General features: G+C 41.4%; 1 protein-coding gene across 2 annotated transcripts; it reads right to left on the minus strand.

Moving 5' to 3' along the window:
• Positions 1-1,195: 1,195 nt before the first annotated feature.
• Positions 1,196-20,516, minus strand: MYL1 (myosin light chain 1). 2 transcript variants are annotated; one of them, XM_040603843.1, is made up of 7 exons: positions 20,212-20,516; positions 8,706-8,733; positions 5,380-5,523; positions 3,599-3,772; positions 3,008-3,085; positions 2,429-2,481; positions 1,196-1,511 (listed from the first exon to the last, which is right to left on the minus strand). In XM_040603843.1, exons 1-6 carry the CDS (start codon positions 20,335-20,337, stop codon positions 2,453-2,455), a joined length of 579 nt encoding a protein of 192 aa, XP_040459777.1. In that variant the 5' UTR covers positions 20,338-20,516; the 3' UTR covers positions 1,196-1,511; positions 2,429-2,452. The 2 variants fall into 2 exon arrangements, with proteins under 2 accessions (XP_040459777.1, XP_040459778.1); XM_040603844.1 differs by lacking the exons at positions 8,706-8,733; positions 20,212-20,516 and adding exons at positions 8,983-9,007; positions 9,796-9,884.
• Between the last annotated feature and the right edge of the window lie 944 nt (positions 20,517-21,460).

Here is a 21,460-nt window from a genome sequence, read left to right on the forward strand (position 1 = left end):
AACCACATGGAGGCTGTGTATATAGGCAGTATGTTGAGGAACAGTAGGGTGTCCTTTGAAGAAGTGCCCTCCAGGCTGAGTCCCTATAAATAACTTGCTTTAATGTATCTCATGCTTTTTTCATTGCCTTTTTAGAATAAGGTTAAATAACAACTACCTTTTCTTTCTTCCATCTGTTAAGGGGTTTTCCCGTTGTGCATGTAGAAACTGCAGTCCCCTGTAAACTACCTGCTGGCACGAGCCTCTGGGCAGGGTATAATTCAGAGATTCATTTGGCCCTGTCAACCAGCATGGTGAGGGTTTAAATGGGAGATTTTTTGGGAAGCCTCAGAAAAGAGACAGCTGCTGTTCCAAGGGCTGCAGTTTATTCTGGTGCCAGCCACCCTCGCTGTGCCCTGCTGCACCTGTTGGCACTTGAATTATGGTCATTTCATACGTAGTAACTTAATAAGGTGAAGTTGGATTTTAATAGAACAAGCTGACGCTCAGATGGGGATTAAGACAGTTCCATGAACGCTTAAGGATAAGAGAGAGGAGCTACATTTAAGGGCAGGGAGATCTGCAGGTAACAATACTTTCCTGAGCAATGGCTATTCCCACTGTCATTGCAAAAGGCTTAATTTGGCTTCTCTTGCCATTGCCCAGTGAATGAAAGCCCCAGGGCTGGTTCCAGATACAGAGCCTTTTAGGGTGGCTGGTATTTCTGATTGCTTTTTCTAGTTGTCCTTAAAGCAATGAATACAGGTGGTAGCTAGGACCCTTTCCTAACAGTGCTGTGGACCTGTTGTTGCAGCATTACAGAGATTTTGCTGGGAGGAGTGGCTCTGTGTAGACCCCCACAGCAGGGCCACCCTAGCTGGTTTTGGGTCTTGCCTGGTGTGCCAGGGCAGGTGACACCTTGGGCGCTCTTCTGACACCAGCTATCAAGTCTCCTCCCAAAAACGTTTAAGTGCTGAGATAGTTCGTTAATTATTCCTCCTCCCAGTCCCCAAAGAAAACACCTTTCATTCAGAATAAATAGTGACCTCCTGGAGTTGTATCTATATATTTTCTTTCCATAAAACTTGATTTGGTGAAATACAATACACAGGAAAAAGGAAAAAAAAAACCCCAAACCCACCAAATTAAGTGCTGAGTGCTGCTTTGAGTGGGTTTGAAAAACTTCAGAGTTAAAAAAGACGTTATAGCCACAAAGTGACCACAGGGATTTATTGATACTTTATTTTTTCCAAGAGATTACATTGTTTCAATGCAAACAACATGGAAAAACATGCTTGGGATGGATGGATCCTGGATGGTAGCAGTTTATTCCATCTAGCTTGTCCTTGTGAAACTTCAGTGATTTTTTTAAATGAAAATGTAGAGACCCCGAGGTGATACAAATGGATGTACTGGTAAAAAGTGGTGGGATTGGAGGCACGTTATCCAGTTCTATGCAGTTTCCATGTTGATGGTGACAGACTTTCAGGCAAATCTTGAGTGCCATCTGGTCTTTCTGAATTTGACTTATTCTGGGAAGGAATGGGAGAGTTGGACTTGAGGTCAACATTGGCTGAAGAAACACTTTGAAAATGACAAACTGAGCCCTTGTTTTTTGTTTTGAGGTGGTGTTTCATACAGGAGTTTGGAATATATCTTCCCTGGTATAGAATAATTAATGGTTCAAATAAACCCACAGACCCAAAATATTTTATGTTTGCATTTTAAAGACAGCTGCTGGGTTTTTCTTTGGACAAAATGGCAGCATATCAAGGTTGTAGTGCTGGGTTTTTTGCTTTTTTTGTTGTTGTGTTTTGTTTTGTTTTGTTTTTTTTTTTTATTGCTGTTGGTGGTGGTGTTTTTTTTTGTTTCCTTACTTGTAGAACTGCTAAATGACTGGGTACTTTTGAAGCCCTTTTAACTATTGATCCTGACCGTTAGAATACTCTTTTCCGGTGATTATTTTGTTTAAAAAGCTGTTCTCAGTAGTTCTCACAAGTATTCAGGCTACTCTGTCTTTACAGAAACTTATAAATTATCAGAAGGCATTGCTTTGATTTCCTTTTCTAAAACAAAATCTCAATGTGCTTGTAGGATAAATGTCTCAGGCTGCCAGTTTGCATAGTTTAAACTCTGATTTTGTATGACAACAGAGATCTAGAGTGATATTTAAGCCTGAGCACTTCTATACTCATGAATAAACTGAACATTTCTTTTCACAATTTGGGTATGCTTGAAAAATTCACTAAACACATTTTCCAAACAGTTATAGAACTGGGAACAAGCACTCCTGCTTTCTTTGCTCTTGGACAGCAGTATCCTTTTCTGCTTGTATCATTGGGAAGGTGGTGTCATATTGGTTTCACAACCTATATCTGGCCATGAGCATGTAGAAGTCTTTAAGCATAGCAGACAGGCAAAATTAAGTGTGCAAATAAGAACAACGTACCATTTGGTATCTGGGGAAGTCCACTTAGACAGACAAGATGTGCTTTACAAATGCTGTGGAAAAATACAGATATGCTAGTTAGAAGAAGCAGCAAATGTTACTTTGGGGGATACCTTTTAAAATAACAGCTGTTCATGAGCTGATGGCATTGAAAATACATGTTCCTGATCAGATTTGACCCAACAATGTGATAGAAAGTTTTAAGTGTTTAATGTTGTACAAATTCTCTTCCTGCTTAATAAGACTAATTATATGGCAAATAGAACACTTTGCCTAAGCATTAACTATAGGATTGGTTCCAATCACTGCAACTGCTCTACACAGTCAGAGAGTCTAGAAATCTGGCATTGACTGAAGTAGCCTTCTCTGCTCTGGCTGAGCCTAGTCTGAGTGGTGTGACGGCAGGCAAAGCATATTGCAACAGTTGTTTTCATGCATAAGCCTTTCGACCTAACTCAGCTGTAGCTTTGTCTGACTGATTTGCCTGAGAAGCTAAAAGCCAACTGCAATGAAACTCAAGAGAGCGAGTGAGAGAGAGAAGAAATGTAGAGTGAGAGGGTGTTGAACTCTTGCACCTACCCTCGTAGTTGATGCAGCCATTGGAGTCTTCCTGACCTTTCATGAGTTCGTCTACTTCCTCTTCTGTCATCTTCTCACCTGGAGAGTGGAGAGAGCTTGGTTTATTCTTTCACGCAGCTGAGCTGAACTCTACAGCCTTTTTGCAAAGGCTTCCCTTTTTTGCCTGAGTTAGTAATAAAATGACCTATATATGAACTGAGCATTAATTTTAACTTTCTTTAGAAGTTTTGCACTTGCATATAGTCAGGGGTTCTAGTTATTCCTTCAGAGTAAAGAAACTACGCAGCAAATCCTCTACCTTTGTCCACGTGCATTACATCACTGAGGCTTACAGCCTTCCTCTCTATTCCTCAAATAACACTTTTGATACCTAGTCTTAATTTAGAAGTAATAAACAAAAACTTTTCCTTTGGACTTTCTACTGAGTTTTGTGTTTGCTTTCCTTGTGGATTCACAGTTAGGAAACCCAAAATCTTGTCTGGCTTTGTAGCCTCCTGCGTCTCCAAATTGGTTAGAATATCTTTCCTCCCTCTCTCATGCCTTCAAACAGCAGTGATTTTAAAAGTGCTCGCAGAGACAATAATCCCTTACCCAGTGTAGCCAGTACGTGACGGAGTTCAGCCCCCATGACTGTGCCGTTGCCTTCCTTGTCAAAGACACGCAGACCTTCAACAAAGTCTTCATAGGTACCCTGATCCTTGTTGTTAGCAGCTGCTTGCAACATGGGTAGGAACTCTTCAAAAGTAATTTTCTTGGCATTCATCTCTGGAAAGAAAGCACCAGTTGCCACATGCTAGATATTTCTATGTCTGTTCTTTTGGGATATTTGCCCTGAAATACGGGAGGACCTCCCACCTCATTTGCATACCTCTTTCCATTCTTTACTTTAGTCTTTGCTTTGGGATTTGACAGGGCCTTTGTAGAATCTGGATTCTCTCTTATTGTGGGAGTTAGTTTTCACATCCATTTTATTTTTTTTCCCACATCCTTGCTCCAGCCCTCTTCTCACATAATATTATATGCTTATGTGCATGTTGTATTTTCCGTTCAGAAATGAAACTTGCTGTCTGAGTTGATCTTTGTAAAGATTTGGGGAGTTGGGGAACTGCAGAACACAGTAAAAGAGAAATCTTGTACCCCAACAGTGGGAAAAGGTAATGTTGTGACTTAGACAAACCCCTGATGTTGCTGACATGTTACTGACATCTTCAGGGTCTCTTGGATGTGGTAGCAAAGACTGTTAGCAAAATAATAAACTAATCAAAAATAGGAATGTTTAGTGGAGGTGGTGTCCAAATTTACTATTGACATGTTCAGGCTCACAAGCTTAGGGCATCTAACCCGTTTGTTGTCATGAGCCAGAAGTTGTAGTCCTCAGTGAGGCCTTCCCCAAATGTTTTTTTGTTGGAGCAAGGCTGCCAAATAAAAGGATTTTTCTTCTTTTTTTTATTTGTATGGATCTTTGCAAAGAGCAGCCTTCATCTGGACAGTGATGAAATACAATAGATGGAAACATGTGAGAGATTTTTTGAGTATATAATTGTTACAGAAACTATTTTGCTATGCAGCTGTATCAAAATCACTGTCAGTTATTGCTGTAGTCACTTAAAGTACTGTCATGGTCTCACCTCTGTGTTAGTCCTCTGCTCAGTGCTTCCTGCTGGTGCTAATGCTTAACTTTGGTCTTCTGCATTGTTCCTCAGAGCCATCTTTACCAGGCCTGAGGGTCTGAATATAATTTAGTCCATCTTAATATGGTTCTGCATGACTGAAATCAGGGATCACCTGCAGCTACATCCTTGTTAGAAAGAGACGACTACAGTATTTACAATTTCTCTTACCTCTAAGGGGGTAGAAAAAAGGAAATAGAAAATGGCCACTACAATAAATGGCCAAAATATGCCTCAGCATGCCTAGGTTTGTAGGAGCTTTGAGCAGACCACCCCAGTCAGCAGAAATATACAGGTGGGTTTCCAGTCCCAGGGAATGTCTTGGCTTCTGCAGAAGATCCTGCACTGGAAGGACCTGAAGGGCTGAGTATCAGCTGTTAGAAATGGACTTGCAGCTCCTCAGCAAGGGCTGGGGCACAAATGGGCTGTGAGCAGCAATGAGTGTGTTACACCTACACCAAGTTGATACCAAAATGGTCCCTACATAGAATTCTCTCAAGAAGAAGGTTTTCCTCTTTCTGAGAACAGTATTCCCCATCATCATCATAAAGGAACAGGAAAAATTCTGTGTATTGTTGCTGCAGAGTCCCCCTTGCTCCCCATCAGAACAAAAGCTCTTCTCCCTCCTGCTGTGACTATTGATGACTATATTGTGACTCCTCAGCCTCAGGAAGGGCTCATGAGAGACTGTAGGGTACTTACCCTCTTTGCTGGGGTTGCCCAGGATCTTGTTGATCTCAGCATTTGTAGGGTTCTGCCCCAGTGCCCGGACGATATCGCCAACTTGGCTCAGGGTGATCTTGGCATCACCAGTCCTGTCAAAGAGGAGGAAGGCCTCCTTGAAGTCTGCAAGGGGAGAGTAACAGTTAAATTGAGCCAGGCAGCTCCCTATTGAAAAGTTGTATTGACAAAGATGTGAGCCTGTTGTCACCTGGCACTGTTCCACCAACTCCAGGGGAGTTAGCCAGGGGAATTTTTGGCCCACAATCCCAAGAAAAAACTCCTCCCCTCTGGCATTTTGGTTTCACTATTTTTAAACTTTTATATCTACCTTTCACAGCTTTCCTGGCGCTAATAGCCATCAATAGTTTTGCAATTGACCCCACAGTTATTTTAAGCATGGGGAAAGATAAGCTTTCTACAACACATTGCCATTCAAGAGCAGGTTTCTTTACATGACATAGCAGCAGAAGGCAAAAATGTTATCCACTCCACCTTATCTCACCAGAGGATTGAGACCCTTCTGTCAAAGTCCTAGCGGTGCAAAACATCTGACTGCTTCGATGAGTCCTGCCTGCAATCCCAACATCTCAACTACACAATGCTAATGGGAACCTTGAAGGTAGATTTCAAATGTTTCTACCTTTGTTTTCCTTTAAAAGTGCCTTACAATGACGTTTCTACCCATGTTTGCTCCCTCTTCCCTTTGAGGTCTGTCCCTGCTTCTTACAGGTGCATGTATATCCAGCTTTTCCAGTTGGCAGTACTTGTGTGGTGCCTTATTCCAGTGCTTTTGCAGTGCATACACTTTGAGGTTTTGCTTCTTTCAGTGCTGCCAAGTGATCAATGTTCGCTTATTTCATCTTTGCTACAGACATTTCTGCTACAAAAATCAGCATAGACAGTTGCCTTCATTGCATTGCCAGTCTTCATCTTCTGCTGCAAAGTTCCATGTTAATCATCTTACTGTATTTTTAGTTTTTCAAGAGAATTTGTTGAATAAAGAAACATGCTTTTTAAAAAAGAGGTGGGGGGCAAGGATCTAGCTAAAAAGCTATCTTCAAACCTCTTATGTCAAGAGCATCTTGAACTGTGCTGTTGATCTTTTCTGCATTGCAGTGTCTGATGGTGATGGTGCCGTGTTTTAGCTCCAAGTAAGCCAAGCAAAATTGCTTTCCCTTGGCTGTGATGCACTTCTAGCAGCTAGACAGGCTTTGTGTTTCGCAGCTTGTGTAGGTGGAATGTTCTTTGTGCCTTGGGGCAGATTTAGGAGTAATAAGCCACATTTCAAATCATGTCTTCATTCATCTTGTGCTGGGGACGTGTGATGCAGAGGTATTTAGGTTCCTGCTTTTGCCATCCATATACTGCTTTAGTGGAGGAGTTGCTAGCACCCAATAAAACTACTGATACACAATGTTGGCCTGCTAGGCTGTAAACTAATACATCTGAAACTAATCTTCTTACTGTCTGATGTGAGAGACCTATAACCCTTTACTGCTAACCCTCTCCCCTTACAGCTTTTATTGCAGGGTATGAAATCAAGGCCTTCTGGAGCTGTTTAGAGCTTCCTCCTACAATATACCAACTTGATATCAGCTCCTGCTCTAGCAGCTGAGGTCAATAGAACTGTAGTGATTTATACCATATGATCCAATCTTTCATCTGGTGCATTAATGACATTTAGCCAGAGTGAGGTGTAAAACAATGCCAGTTTGCTCTTAGCAAAGCCATCAGGAGAGTTTCTCTGTTCTGTAAATCCCGTGAAGTTTTATGTTTGCTGGATTCTGAATGCTGCTTCCCAGCTTGGAGAAAAGGCCTGATTTTATTTTTGTATCTCAGGCATGCGTTTCACTGCAATACTATCTTTGCTGTGAGGCTTTTGTTTTTATTTAAAGCTAGTCCTAGTTTATCCATCTGTTGGGGTAAGCGTGTCTAAAGTCCCTCTCTGAGGAGGGTATTACTCAGCTGCTGGTGCGTCAGCCTGTGCGGATGGAAATAGTTACTGAGGGTGGGACATCTCTGTTCCTGGGAAACTCTCCCTCTGTCAAGTAGCTTTTAATTGCTCCATTGCTTGGTTCAGTCATCTCAGCATTACAGCAGCTGGATGATCTGAAATATGTAAGGAAGCTGAAAGAAATATTTTGCTTTGTTATATATGCCAGCAGCTTCGAATTGATGCCATTTTTCCGCGAATCCTCCCAACACTTTTGTAAAAGTTTTGGAACTAAAAAGTGGGAAGGAGTCCAAATAATTTTCTTTGTGACAGGGAGTATTTGGACTGCAGGAGGAGAAATGTTTCCAGTCTCCTGCACTATACCTCTCCTTATTGCTTTGACTGTGTAACCCAGAGCAGGCTGGTGTTCAGGAAGTTTAGGGCTTTCTCTCAAGACCTGCTTCTAGCTATTCCTCTCCCTCTGGATTTCTAGTAAATCCTTGTGTCTTCCATTCTAAATACTTTGTTCACAGTGAGAAGTCTACTATATTTGCTACCGAATTTTTGACATTTTTTTTAAACCTATGTTATTTAATATAGCCCAAATGCATCTTTAGGATATTTTAAACACTCCAGCTTAGGCTTCCAAAGCTTCAGTGGGAATTTTTGTTCATGTCACAATTTTTAATCAGATCTTTCTAGAAAAAAAATAATGGAACTTGTTGCTGCTGTGAAGCAAAGAATACAGCAAGATGCTCAATAATTGTATCATATTCGGAGTATTGTGTTTATAAGCAACAGTTTACACAAGTCACTTATTTGCCAACCATTTCCTTGTTTCATAAATGTGTTTATAGTAAAATAGCCTTTGTTCCTCCCTTACCACAACACCTCCTGGCAAAAGTGACATGTAGGCCTCTTGCATCTCCTGTTCATGTAAAATTGCAATGTCACTGCAGCTACCTAAAATTTTCAGCCCACCCCATCTTTCTGTTGTCCTTCATCTGCCTATTTCCCCTATGACTTTCAAATGCAAGACCCATTTTCAGCATCCTTGTGAATGGCCAGTACAGGAGCACAACTGAAAAATGTTCAGAAAGTAGAGCTGGTAACACTAGCATATTTCCTCTTTGTATCATGGCTTAAACTTCTCAGCTTGGGCAGCACATAAGCACCCAGATAAATTATACCTAAATCTACAATCAAATTCTTGTTCAACAGAAGTCAGCACTGCTCCTCTGAAGTCAAGGGTCTGGTGATTTATACCAGCTGAAGTCCTAGCTCATCTGTTCATAAAGGTTGAACTTCTGAGCCTGTAGGTCCTCTCTGAACCCACATACATGTAAAACACACCAGCTCTCTTGTAACTTACCATCCTGTTGCTCCTTGGAGAACTCGATCTGTTGGAAGGAAATCAATCACAAAAAATAGCTTAGGAAGGGGGGGCTGGGGGAGAACCTGTTTGTTTTCTAAAGCATCCAGCTCAATCCTTGAGTCATCTTCCAAAACAGCAAAAATGGGGCCTTTCAGATGTGCAGAAGTAACGCAGGTAGCAAAAGAGCTGTTAAGACTAGTGAATATTTATCATTTGGTAGCCATTATGTTTCCCCTCCCGCCCCTTGTTAAAGTTTAACTTTTATTTCACTTACCATTAATTTGGTCAGGAGTGAAGGACTGCAGTTGGGAAAAAAGAGAGAGAAAAAGAGCTAGTACTGCTGAAAATGCACTGAGAGAAAGCAAATAGCACAAAGCAGCTGAATGCTCTCACATTTGTCTTACCTAACATAATTAGGCCATAGCAACCTGAACTAGCAACTTCTCTTATAAAAATGCATCACCAGGTCTATTCTTAAAGATTCCATTAAAATTTGCATCCCAGGGAAAGCCGAGGTTGTGGCTAGAAGCAATGAAAATCTAGTTTCTTAACTAACAAAGTCGCTAATGTACCATCAGGTCACTTACTGTTTTAGTATAGACCTGTTTTACTAAGACCATTTGAAGTAAAATTGCTTAACAAGCAGCTTTTTTTACATTAACATAGAAATCAAATGACTCCCTTAACATTTGTGTTTCAAATTAGTTTTTGACAGTACATTGTTTCATAAAGTACTAAACTATATTTTCTTACATAAATATATTACTATTTTCCTTTGCCACTTTAGCAAGTCGCATCAGATTTTTTTTTTAAAAAAAATAAGTAATAGAAAGCTTAGCAGATAGCACTAGCGAATTGTAACTGTTCTGTCTGAAGCTACAGGAGTCTACTATTGCCTGGTGCAGAAGTTGAGGCTGACTGGAAAACCTCACGTAGTCTTTAAGGTTTAAGGAGGAAAGCCAAGCAAATCTAAACTGTTTTCTAGATTGTCCTTCCCCCCCTTAGAAGTAACTTGAGCGAGAAGTCTGATCTACTTATGTAAAATACACTGGCTCACTGCTAACCATTAGCTTTCTAGTGGACCCACCATGGCTGAGAGTTGGGAAGAAGAGCAGCAGACGTGCAGGAGGGATTAGCTGAGAGGTCCTGAGAGTGGTCCTACTTTCCTGGCCTTTCTTCCCCTTATTTATCTGGCGGTGCTGACGGCATTGCCTGGATTAGGTGTCAGAAGGAAGTGGTCCCTCCCCTCGACGAGTTCTTTAGCTTTCTTAGGGCAAAGTGACAGGAGGCTCCATGTCTTGATCGACATCTTATGATGGCTATTTTTAGGAGGCTGGAGAGGGGCAGGGAGTGGCAAGCAGTAAGTTTGATTCATGTCAGCACTTTCTGGGTCCATACTGTCAAGAGGAGATATTCCGTGTCGAGACCCACTAGGACTTCCTTATAGGGAAGGATTCTATTTCTCCAATACGCTATGAAGTCAGTGAGCAAGGAGCACTGAGGGTGAGAAGTGCCACGTGTTTGCCCAGCTGGCTGGTTTTACATGTGGCACACAGGCTGTGTGTTAGATGCAGCTGGATGGTCCTTGTACCATTGCTGGGGTTTGCTCACCCCCTTGTGAGGTTAATATAGCTCTCAGCATTAGATGAGTGTGCTGCTCCTGGTCTGCTCAGTGTGATCCAGTTCTTGGTACCAAGCAGAAGATTAACTCGTTGATGGAGGTGGTGTCCAACTGTGAAGGTCCTCCTCTTCACTGGTCATGTTTTCCAAATTTTGAACATTTTTCAGGGATAAATTATCCCTGTTTTGGATCCTGTGTTGCTAGGTTAGTGGCTGGTGCATAAATGTACCCTGCAGGTCAGTGGGAAATTCGCATTCGCAGTAGTTGTGCTCTGTCGGACACTCTTCCTCTGGGGCTGGGGTTAGGCAGGGCACCAGTATGCCGCTTCAGAGCACATTGGTGTGGTGAAAGGTTGTACTACTGAGGGTTTTGTGATATGGAGGCAAGCTGTGATAGAAGCTAAGACCTCCAAAAGGCTTTGTGAACTGGGAGGATGACTGATGGTGAGGAAAGGGCTACTTGCTTTTTGGGTTGCAGAGTGGAGGGGTCATGGTGGGACTACAAGTGGAGAGTTTCTAGGTAGGTTGCAGGAGGTACAGGCTGCAGCTTCTTCAGTAGCAAAGATCTAGTCCCACCATGCAGCATCCTCCAAGCCCATGTAAAATCTCTGAAACTGATGATGTGAGACATTTTAAAAGGTTTAGAAAACTCTGTTCCAAACTTCTTCATTTCCTCGTCATCTCAACTGGGTTAAGAGAGCCATGGAGCAGAGGTGGGAACGGTTGTGTGATGACAACAGACTGTCTGTTGCAAACTCAAATTCCCTCCCTCATTTCTATTGATTTCCTTTGTTAAGCGTTCACTGCTCCTCATTTTCTAATGACACTATGTGATTAGTGAAGGAAATTTTCTCCTGAAGCCTGCCTAGTTACCCTGAAATAAGCCTAACACTTGTGAACGCCTCTTTTCAGTATATTGAGGGCTCTGAAAAAAAGAATCAAATCCAAGCAGACTTAACTTTACTGAGGGGGAGTTTTTTATTTTGTGTGTGGTTTGTTTGTTTGGGTTTTTTTGTATTATTATTTTTTAAAAATTGAACAATCAAAATAGATCAAAATATTTGATTGAAAATTAACCTCTTACCTCCTGTTTTAAAAACTAAAGATAGAACTGCAAAGAATTTTCTAAGCATGCTGGAATTTTAGCTGGAAAACATTCTACCCAATCAGATTATTTGCATTTTTGGAGAAATATCTGAAAGTACACCAAGTGTGAAAAAGGCTCCACTGTCAATCCATCATTTTTTGGTTTTTTTTCTGCTATAATCTATTAGCCTGTAGGAACAGGGATGCATTCAGAACAAAGTGTAGCCATGATCAGGTGTGGTTGCATCAAAAAGGGGTTTGATGCTTGACTCTGAATTATCTAACATAGGTTTAGCACAGTGCAGACCTCCTGATTAATACTGGCTGGGGCAGGATGTAGGCGGTGAGAAAGCTAATACAGATCTTGGCCATCAGTCCCAATGCATTAATAGAAGAGCCTTCTAAAGACTTTGGCAGAGCTGAAATGTGGCCTGGGTCAATGCAGTGTGTTGCCTTTTGCGGAATTTTCCTTCTGCCCTCAGCCTCTTGCTCTCCAGTGCTGGCAACTAGGAAAAGCTCCATGGAAAACAGGTTTACAAAAAAAGATGTTTTTAAAGGAAAACTTACATTAATGTTCTTGAACATTTTTGCTTACTTCCAGGTAAGCGTTACTGTTGGCTACAAACAACACTAATCTCAAAAGACTTTAGATGTCAAGCAGAAAATAATTTGGGTGCATTTGTCTTGGGCATAGAAAATTGATACCTGGATTGGCCATCTGGCTTGAATGGGCTATCAAATATGTATAAATTGAGAAGCATCTACATATAAGCTGATCTTTTGACTATGTGAGACTTTGGCTCAGAATTTAGATGAGGAAATACTAGTGCACCATATCAACCCTTCATTTTATTGCTGATTCTTGAATAAAAGCTCACTAGGCAGAGTTCTGGTGGGATGAAATATTCTAGCATGGGCATGTTGCATTCACTTGAATTAAGGATCACCCTGCTTTAAGCCAATAGGGTCTGTTGAGGGCTTAAAATGCTACTTGCTTTGAGTAAGGCCACCTACAAAGGGCCTTATTGTAGAAAGTATTTCAAACATCACTTAAAAACAATTAAAATTTCTGATCCTATAAGGAGCTTTCATAAACTTCAAAAAGTAGAGAGAAATATTTTGCAGTGATCTTTGTTCTGATACTGGCAGTGTTGTATGCATTGTCAGAGGACATGATGAGTCTCAGGGCTTTAGGGAAAATGTTGATATTGTTGAAATTTAGGGAGTTCAGCTTAAAATAATGAACTATCTGCCCTGCTTCCCCCCAGTATAATGAAAAGTTGAAGGAAGTGCAACACATGGAAAGACCAGAAGGACCTGGATTTCTCTAACTTGGCTTATCCCTTGTTTATAGACAAAGCAAAAGGTGGTGTGTTTTGGTTTTTTTTTCATTTGTTTTGAAGATTAAGGCTTTTCCCTGTGTAGTTTGTGACCACCTTCTAGTCATCTTGTTGCTAGGTAGAGGCATTTTGACCAGGTCCCATTTATATAGGATGTGGTGAATAGAGTTGTATGCAACTCTTTATCACCAGCTAAGTAGAAGACCCAATCTACACAAATCTTTATTTCCAAATTGTTATCAAAGTTCCTTATTTCCCTCCAAATCACTTGTTCATGGGTCTTAGGGTCCTGACCTTTGCAGTGTGGGGCTGTGCTCACTTGTTTAGGCCAGTGGGCACTGGGGCTGAGTACAGGTGTGCTGAGTGATGGTTGCTTTGTGTTCACTGTAAATGTGTAAATGTCTGGGCAGGGTAAAAAGCCCTGGGGAAAGATGCTGCTGGGAGTTAAAGCATTCAGCTGCTCCACCTGCTTGTTACCCTTTGGGTAAATTACAGAGAAGGGAATAATATTAGGATTTCATTGGACAGTCATCAGATATTTCAAGGTACTGTATCTGTAGCAGAGACTAAGAGCATATCAGATGTCTTGGGAAATCAGAGAGGAGAAAATAGGAGAGTCCCCTAGAATACTCATTGTATATTTAGCCTTCTATTCAGGACTAGAGGGATTCTTTTTATTTTTGGGTGGAGATAAACTAGGATTGTGCCTAGAGCAGTTCATATGATAACTGTTCACCATTAATGCCTGCTCCTTGATTAATACAGCTGCACATCTTTTCCAGTAGACATCACTGAATGCTCGATTACACACTTCTCAATCTCCTCTGAAAAGCAGGCTGTCATTCTTCCGTCTCTCACCCAAGATCGATAGCTTGTACGATCAATGCCACAGATTTTAGAGAGGCTACTTCTCATTTAAGTAAGAACCAACAGTCTGATGGATTTGTCCTCATGTCTTTTATGAGGTGGAAAAATATTAGAAGCAGATGAGCTCTTGAGAAAGAGAGCTCAGTTTTGAGAACAGAGCTGCCTGGAAATACAATTGAAGAAACAATAAAAATGACCACCCTTAATACAAGAGAGAAAATTGTGTGAGATACCATAAGTTTTGGAAGAATAGCTCCAAATCTCTTTAAATTTAATGGACTGCAGATGAATTTGAGTTTTTTTCTAAGCATTCTGTGTAACTTCCAAGTTTGTTTATTTTTAAAGCTTGGAACTTCACAGTTGCTTTACAGTGGTACAAAAACTTTTGGATGTGCCTTGCCAATTAATTAATGTGCCCTTCTGAAATGTCTTGGGAGTGAAATGTGCTCTAGCTGATCTGTTGATCATACCAGTTTGAACAGATTTCATTAGCTTCGTGGGGGTAGTGCACTCAGTTGTGCTCATTTATGAAAGTGTCCATTTTCTAATTGCATTTAGTTTTGTGTGAATGTGTATAATCAAGAGGATGTGTGAGGAAATGTGAGGCTCTGGGATTTGTTGTTTTAAGATGCCTCCCAGTGGCAATGTTAGAGTATTAACATTATTTAAACTATTGCTACTTGACATTTAAGTACTATGCGGTAAAGCAGCCAGTTGAAAGTGCTTTTTGGCAATGGGTATAAGATGGAATAAAGCCTCAGTGAAGTGGAGGCAAATTTCCAGACTGGCTTTTTCATATCTCCTTACAGACAGCTTCTTTCTTTACTTGTCATTGGCTAAATTAGTCACCTTCTTCTTGCCTTATGTAAGATAAACTCAAATATCTTGTTACTATCTGTTACACTCTGTGCTCTCTGGGGGTTTAAAAAGTATTTTAGAAATATTGTGGGGTTGTTTTGATTTATTAGTTTATGGGAGAAAGTGTCTGCCACACAACCACTGTTGACACTTGAAATTACTCTGTGAGCTTTTGAAATGTTACTGTGTAATTTGCTTTAAATTCCAGTGTTTCTACCGAAGTTTGTCACTCCCCAGACCCTCCAAAGGCCATAAGGTATCATTTATAAATGCTGCTAAAGCTGTGAATTACTAAGAATACAGCTTGTAAAAAAAAAATTTTCACTGTTTTCCAAATAATTTTTCACGTTAACAAACATAAAAAGTGTCTCTAATACATATGGGCAGTCACTACTTTTGAGGGACTCCTTGCTTAGCAGCACTTTAGGAAAATAAGGAGGCAAAGTCCATATGAAAACTTTGTAAATAAAACTATAGTGATGGCTTTTCTATTTGCTTTTCCTTCTGGTTTTCAGCAATGTCCTGCAGGGATGTCTTGGTGTATAGCTGAGTCTGATGTCCAAGTTACTTGTCCTGGGACACCTTTATGGCATGTCTTGACTCTGCAGTGATTTAGCAACCGCCACCGTGAGTCTGGCATCAGTGCCGGGGTTTACAGGGGCAAGGGATTTAGCTGGAGCTGCTCTGCTCTGGGGTGGATCCTGAATGGTACTGTATCTCGGTGGTCAAAGCAGTAGCAGGAAGCTGGTCTAAATGGCATCAGGTGGGCATCTTTGTATCTCTTAAGGCTAAGTCATGTTTGCACTCGTCCTCTTCCTACTTGAAAGGACACTTGGGACCGGTGACCTTGTTCAACAGGTATATCAGTCTTAGAGAATCTTTCTGGAGTTGTTGCTGGAGCTGGATCAGGCTTCATCTGAAGGTGTGAGCCAAAAATTTCAGGCAAAAACCTGCCAGTTCCTAATAAAGCCCTTAGCCCTATGAGCAAAGCTACTGTTAACATTCCTGTTCTCACTCCACAGCTTCACATGGAGTTTGTCTGCAGTGTAATAGCTCTCCCAGCACTTCAGCTGACATTTGCTGTTCTGCTTGCCCTCCAGCCCAGAAGCTTTCTGTCAGTGCATTTTAGTGAGTTTACCTCTCTCTGGTTATATCCAATGCAATGTCTGTTCAGAGATGACCTACTTGAGTAATGAATGTAACAAGAATTAAGGACACTTGGAGAAACTTTTTATTGCCTTAAGAGCTCTGTATTTAAAAACAAAAGATCACACAGGTTTGCTTCCATGCAGCAGGCTTTGTCATGCATCACACAGTTACACAAGGCCTTAGCAAGTCTACAAGTTGATAGCTTTAAATTGTTTTTCCCCTAAAGATGTAGGTTTCTTATCTGCAGTTGGACATGGCATAATTGGTGTCCTGGGATTTCAGTCTTGAAAACACTAGCATGGGAAACCTTGAGTACCAAATGAACCTCACTTACACCATGGATACTTGCAAGACCCCAATCTCTGTTTCTGCTCAAGAGGGGATATACAGGTGTATCCACAAGGTAAAGGGCCTGGTGTGACACTGGATCAGGGTGCTACACTTTCAGATCACCATCTACAGAGCAGAAGCCTATGCAGCACTGCACTCAGCGTCTCCAGCACCCAGATCCCAAAACATCTCAGTTAATGTTATGAGCCTGGTCTCAGTCCAAGGACTGGGGGTGTGTGCTAGGAAGGGCGCTTAAATTTCCAGCAGGAAAGCCCACATTTTTCTTGTTAAACCAATTCGGGCAGTATGAATTTTATCCATTTCCCACTGCCTCAGTTGCAAAACCCAGCATGAGACATCCTCATCATTAATGTCTCATCCCAGATATTGCAGACATAGACCCATAGTAGTGCTGTTCATCAACTAAATGTTTCTTCTCACTCAGGCTTGTGTGGGAGAAGGAAGCTAACAAGACAGGTAACTGTCTTTTTGGGAGTGTCCTTGGCTATGGTTTTAACTACAGAACTACTGGGAGTTCTCTGAAGAAAATGACCCATATGGTCATTTTGCTTTTACTCATGGTTGGTTCCTGGTGGTAACTCTCAGATACACCCATTGGCCTGTTTTTCTTCTCTTAGTTATGATTTAATCTTCAACCTTTGTACTTATCGTTTAAATCCAAGCCATGCTAGCAATAAAGAAAATTGGAAATAATCATTTTAGTCTGGAAAGGCTTGTGCAAAGCAGATTGAATTTTATGGTTTTTCTTGAGAAGAGGGGAAAGGGTCTTTACATTTCCATTTAAAAACAAGTTTTCCCTCCCTGTGTTGACTCTCTTCCCGTGGTGGTTGTACCGTAACTTAAGGTGAGCTGAGAAAGGGCTGAGTTTAGAGATTTGAGTCTTTAGCAGTTAGGTATTCCTGTTACTCAGTTTTAGAGTCAATAGATGGTGCTCCAAAATAGAAAATCCCATACCAGCTGCTATTAGTACTAGCAACTCACCAAATATTTGCTTTCATTGGATTAATTTAAAGTGGGGGGTGGGGGTGGGGTGGGGTGGGGTGGGGAGGGGAGGGGAAACCCAGAAAAGAGTAAAAGACCTGCCACAACTTCTGATAGTGACAAGCAATTTTGGCATGTCTGCATCTGCAAGAACCCAGCTTGAGATCTCTTAAGGAAAAAAGAAAAAGCCTAACTTTCAAAGCATGCACTCCAAAAAGCTCAGAAAACCAGATTCCCTGCAGATGGGCCAAGCAGGGCACATGAGAGGAAGGGAACCACTGAAAGAATCACTACCAACATTTGTAAACCACCTTGCTTGTTTTGGAGAATATTACAATCTCTGATGCCAATTTAAAATGAAGTGCACTGCCAAATGTGGCTTATTTGGCTGCTGTAAACCCTTATTGGGCAGCTCTACTCTTACCCACTCCAGCTATAACAGTTAGAAGAGGCTTGGATGTCTATAAAAGCTAACAAAGCCTTTGTGTGTGTTTGCCTGCCGTGTGGCTCCTCATATTGTCGTGGCACTGCAGCCTGGCATTCCCATTCACCTCTCATTAGTAGCAAGCTCTGGCATGGCCACCAATTCCCCTGAGGAGTGGAAGGGATGTTCTTGTTCAAAGTGCTGGAGGCTTTGACTCCACACCTGGTAAATCAGTGCAAAGAGCCCCAGTACAGGATCATTCACTGAGTCCTGGTCAAAAGCTTAGTTTTAAGTAACCCCTGGCTCCAAAGTTTTGCTGGAACTGGTTCTGTGCCTTTTCCCTTACTGAGACTTTAAGAGTTGAATGGAAGGACTCAAGGTTAATTAATGCTAAGTAAGGGGCTGGGTTTAGACTCAAAAGTCTTTGGTTGCTGACTGCCATGTCTCCCAGGTAAATCACTTAGAAGAAAATGTTGTTTCCCTTCACTGCCTGAGCTCTGAAAATATGAAAAAGGATAACCCAGGGTGGCTGGTTGGGACCCTGGGAGGTTGTCAAGTCCCTGCCCCTGCTCCAAGGCAGGATGAAAAGTACCATGGCTGTTCCTGGTGCCTTCTTGAAGAGCCCAGCACTGGAGATGCCACAGTCTGCTTAAGCAGCCCTTGCCCGATGTGGGGGTCTTGAGTGAGAGGGGAAGATCAAGGATAGAGGGCACACGTATCACCCTCATGTGCAGCATAGGTTTCTGCATCACCTTGTGGCCACGGCTGTGTCGTTGGGTAGAGTCACCCACTGGGGGGGGTTGGAGGAGGTGTGTCTTTGTCCACCCTTGCAACACCTCTGAGGCACTCTGCTCCTTGCCTGGTAAGGGCATGATGAAGAGTGGAGGAGGTATTTGCAGAAAGATACATGCTAGTAATAAGCATGCAGGGCAGGGGGCTGTGCCACCCACTTGATTGCAGGGTAGTCCTGTAACCTCCATCACACTATCCATATCTTCATTTATTAGGAAATGGGAATAGTAATCCTTACGTGCTGATGTTAGTGTTAATAGTTTTGTCTTGCTAATACAGGTTTTTTTCTCCTCTCTTCAAAATGGAAAATGTTTTGTCTGATACTATTTTCAAAAGAAAGATAATTTAGGGAGACTATCTTCTCTTATCATTCTGACTATAACAAAACCAGAAGCGTTCTCTCTGTGCTAGCAGTATATATTTCCTGCCATTATAGAGAGCTGTCTGGGTAAAGGAGTGAACTGCAGAGACGCCTCAGACTGCAGTCTGCCATTTTTAGCTGGTAATATGCTATTAAGTCTATTTATGTAAAGAAAGATTAGCTAGAATCACTGGAGTTGAAAATTCTCTTTTCTCCTAATGAACTGGACATAGAAAGCTATCAAATCACATTAAATTATTTAGTAGGAAATCTAGCTTGCATTCCCCTTCATCTCTAGAGATGAGCAAAATGTGGGGTCTAATCTAATTTTCAGACAGTATTCTCAAAACCAGTGGGCTTTTGGTGTAGTCTTTACCATGATCGCTCAAAGTACTTGAAAATGTCTTTTTTTTATTTCCTCTTGTTCTGCTTTGCCAGTGGGTTCAACTTCAGTCTTGTGAGAAGCTACGTACTGCTTCAGAAAAGTACTGACTACTGATTGTGAAAATTAAAGTAAACTTCAAGAAATTTCACTATCTTGGGACTATATGTAGTAAGATATTTGAAACAGAATGCATCATGAGATGAAAATGAGTAGGTCCTATTAGGAGCCTTTGTAGTCCTTCTTTTCTCCATAATAGGCATGATTCCTTATGTAGAATTTAGCAAATTGGTCCTGGGACCAATCAGCTTGTCAGGTAGGTGGAGAATAACTATTTATAGTTCTACCCAGAGAAATTGGTCTGTCTCTTAATTTCTTTAACTGCTTACCCTCCTTCTCCTCTTTCCTAAGTAAAGAATTTCTCAACACGGAGGAGTTTTCTTTGACGGGTCAAGGCAACAATCAGTGGTGTTGGTTGGCATGCAAAGTCTGAAGACAGTATAAGATCAAATGGAAGTGCAGTAAAAGGGAAAGTTCCAAAGGGTTCTTCCTCTTTGTTGCTTTTGATTTGCAGCAAATTGCAAATTCTGAGCAAATATGTAAAGGTGAGAGGAAATCACTTGAAGCGCTTCCATCCATGGCTTTCCAGCTCATGGTGTCTATCAATGTTTGCTGTACAATACAAATAAAAAGAAAACAGATGAAACTGCCAAATCCCTTTTTTCTTTCTTTCTTTTTCTTTTTTTTAAATCTGTTTTGTTTTGTTTCTGCTTTTAAAGATAAGCCATGCTGATCTCAAAACACATGACCAAATTGTCATGAGGTGGTTGCAAAAATTTTGACAGGAATTTGAGGGGAAACTGCAAATTAAGGTTTGGTTTTAGTACAGTGCTATGGGAAAACATTGCATTCCAAGTTTCAGTAACCCTTTCCTGTACTCATGCACCTGCTTTAGAGGGTTTTGTTTTGTTGGTTTTTTTTTCTTTTAAATCTAGCTTTACTGAACAGCTCGGACTGATACTGATTTGGTAAAAAGCTCTGAGGGCCACACTCCAAAATACTTTTGAAATCCCCAGGCTTTGCTCTTGTGTTAAATCATGCACCATGCCTTATACCCCTCCAGCTACCAAAACAATCAAAAACTCAGGCAGCTCAACAAATCCATTGACTGAGGTTACTCATTCATTTCACTGCAGTCTCCAAACCGGAACCAAATACACACAACATTTCACTGCAGGTCTCTACTAACATTCCCCTTTGGGTCTGCAATCAGCACACGTTCATCCATTTACCTTGATGCTTTTGAGATCGATTGCAGGTTCTTTGGGTTTAGCTGGTGCAGGTGCTGGTGCTGGTGCAGGTGCTGGTGCTGGTGCTGCTGCTGCTGCTGGTTTCTTTACATCTTTCTTTGGTGCCATTTTGTGCTGCTTAAACTTGAAAGTAAAGGTGCCCCCAACAAAAAAAAAAAACCACTTTTTTTTTTTTAAAAAAAAAACAAAACAAAACACCAGCCAACCACACTTAGAAGTTGTTCCCGGGAGAGGAGCAGTGGTCAGAATGAGCTACAGCCTGTGCCCTGGAGGTGGACCCAATGTGCTAAACTCTATAAGGGCATATATATATTTCACTTAGTGCCTCATACAGTCCTGAGACATGTAGCTGGATTGGACAGCTTGCTAATCAAGGGGGATGTCATTCCAGCTTGAGCTATAAATGGAATATAGGAGTTCAGGGCTTCATAAGATCAAGGGACTTCGGTACCCTTTTTCCCCCCTCTTAAAAAACCCCAGCAACCTCCTCTGTATTTTTTTTTTCTTTTTTTTTAATGTGTACAAAGGAGAGTGGAATATGACAAACCCAGTTTCAGATCTGTCATGAGCATTCAGACATGGATTGAACAGTTCTTTTTCTCATCTGAATTTCAGTTCTGCTTGAGTAATAAATCTTCTTTCTTTCCTTCCCTCCCCTTTTCCCCCATGCCTATGTAGCATTCCAGGAGGATTCAGTTTCAAGTAGGAATTTTGACTTTCATGGCTGGGAAGATCATCAATTTCCAACCTCATTTGCCTCTCTCCCCACAGCCACTCACTCCTCCTCTGCTTCCTTGTTTTACAAGGAAGTGTTGATCAAGCAAAGGCTCTGGGTGTTTAAAAATAAAGCAGACAAATATGGAAAACACTGCAGTACCTTCAGCCAAGACATCTCTCCCAGACCCTGAGTGTCTTTCAGCTGTTCTTACTATTCATTTCTATCATGTTAACTGTGCTTTAAATTGAATATTGCTTCCTTTAATTTTTTCCTTTGATCTTCTTTTTCCTCTCCTAGGGATAGGCTGTGCCCTGATAGAATGGAGATCAGCTGCATATTATATTTTCCCACACAAAAGGTTTCCTTTTGTAATGTATTTATGATTGGAAACTAGCCATCGGGCAAAGGAGGCACTTCTGTTTTCACCTTGTTTGCCTGCCCATCCTGTGTCACTCATCTTTACAAACCTCAGTCTCCTAATGGACCTCCCTGCTCCTCATGCTCTCCAGGAGA

This window comes from Falco naumanni, chromosome 8 (assembly GCF_017639655.2).
Source record: "Falco naumanni isolate bFalNau1 chromosome 8, bFalNau1.pat, whole genome shotgun sequence".
Taxonomy (NCBI): Eukaryota; Metazoa; Chordata; class Aves; order Falconiformes; family Falconidae; genus Falco; species Falco naumanni.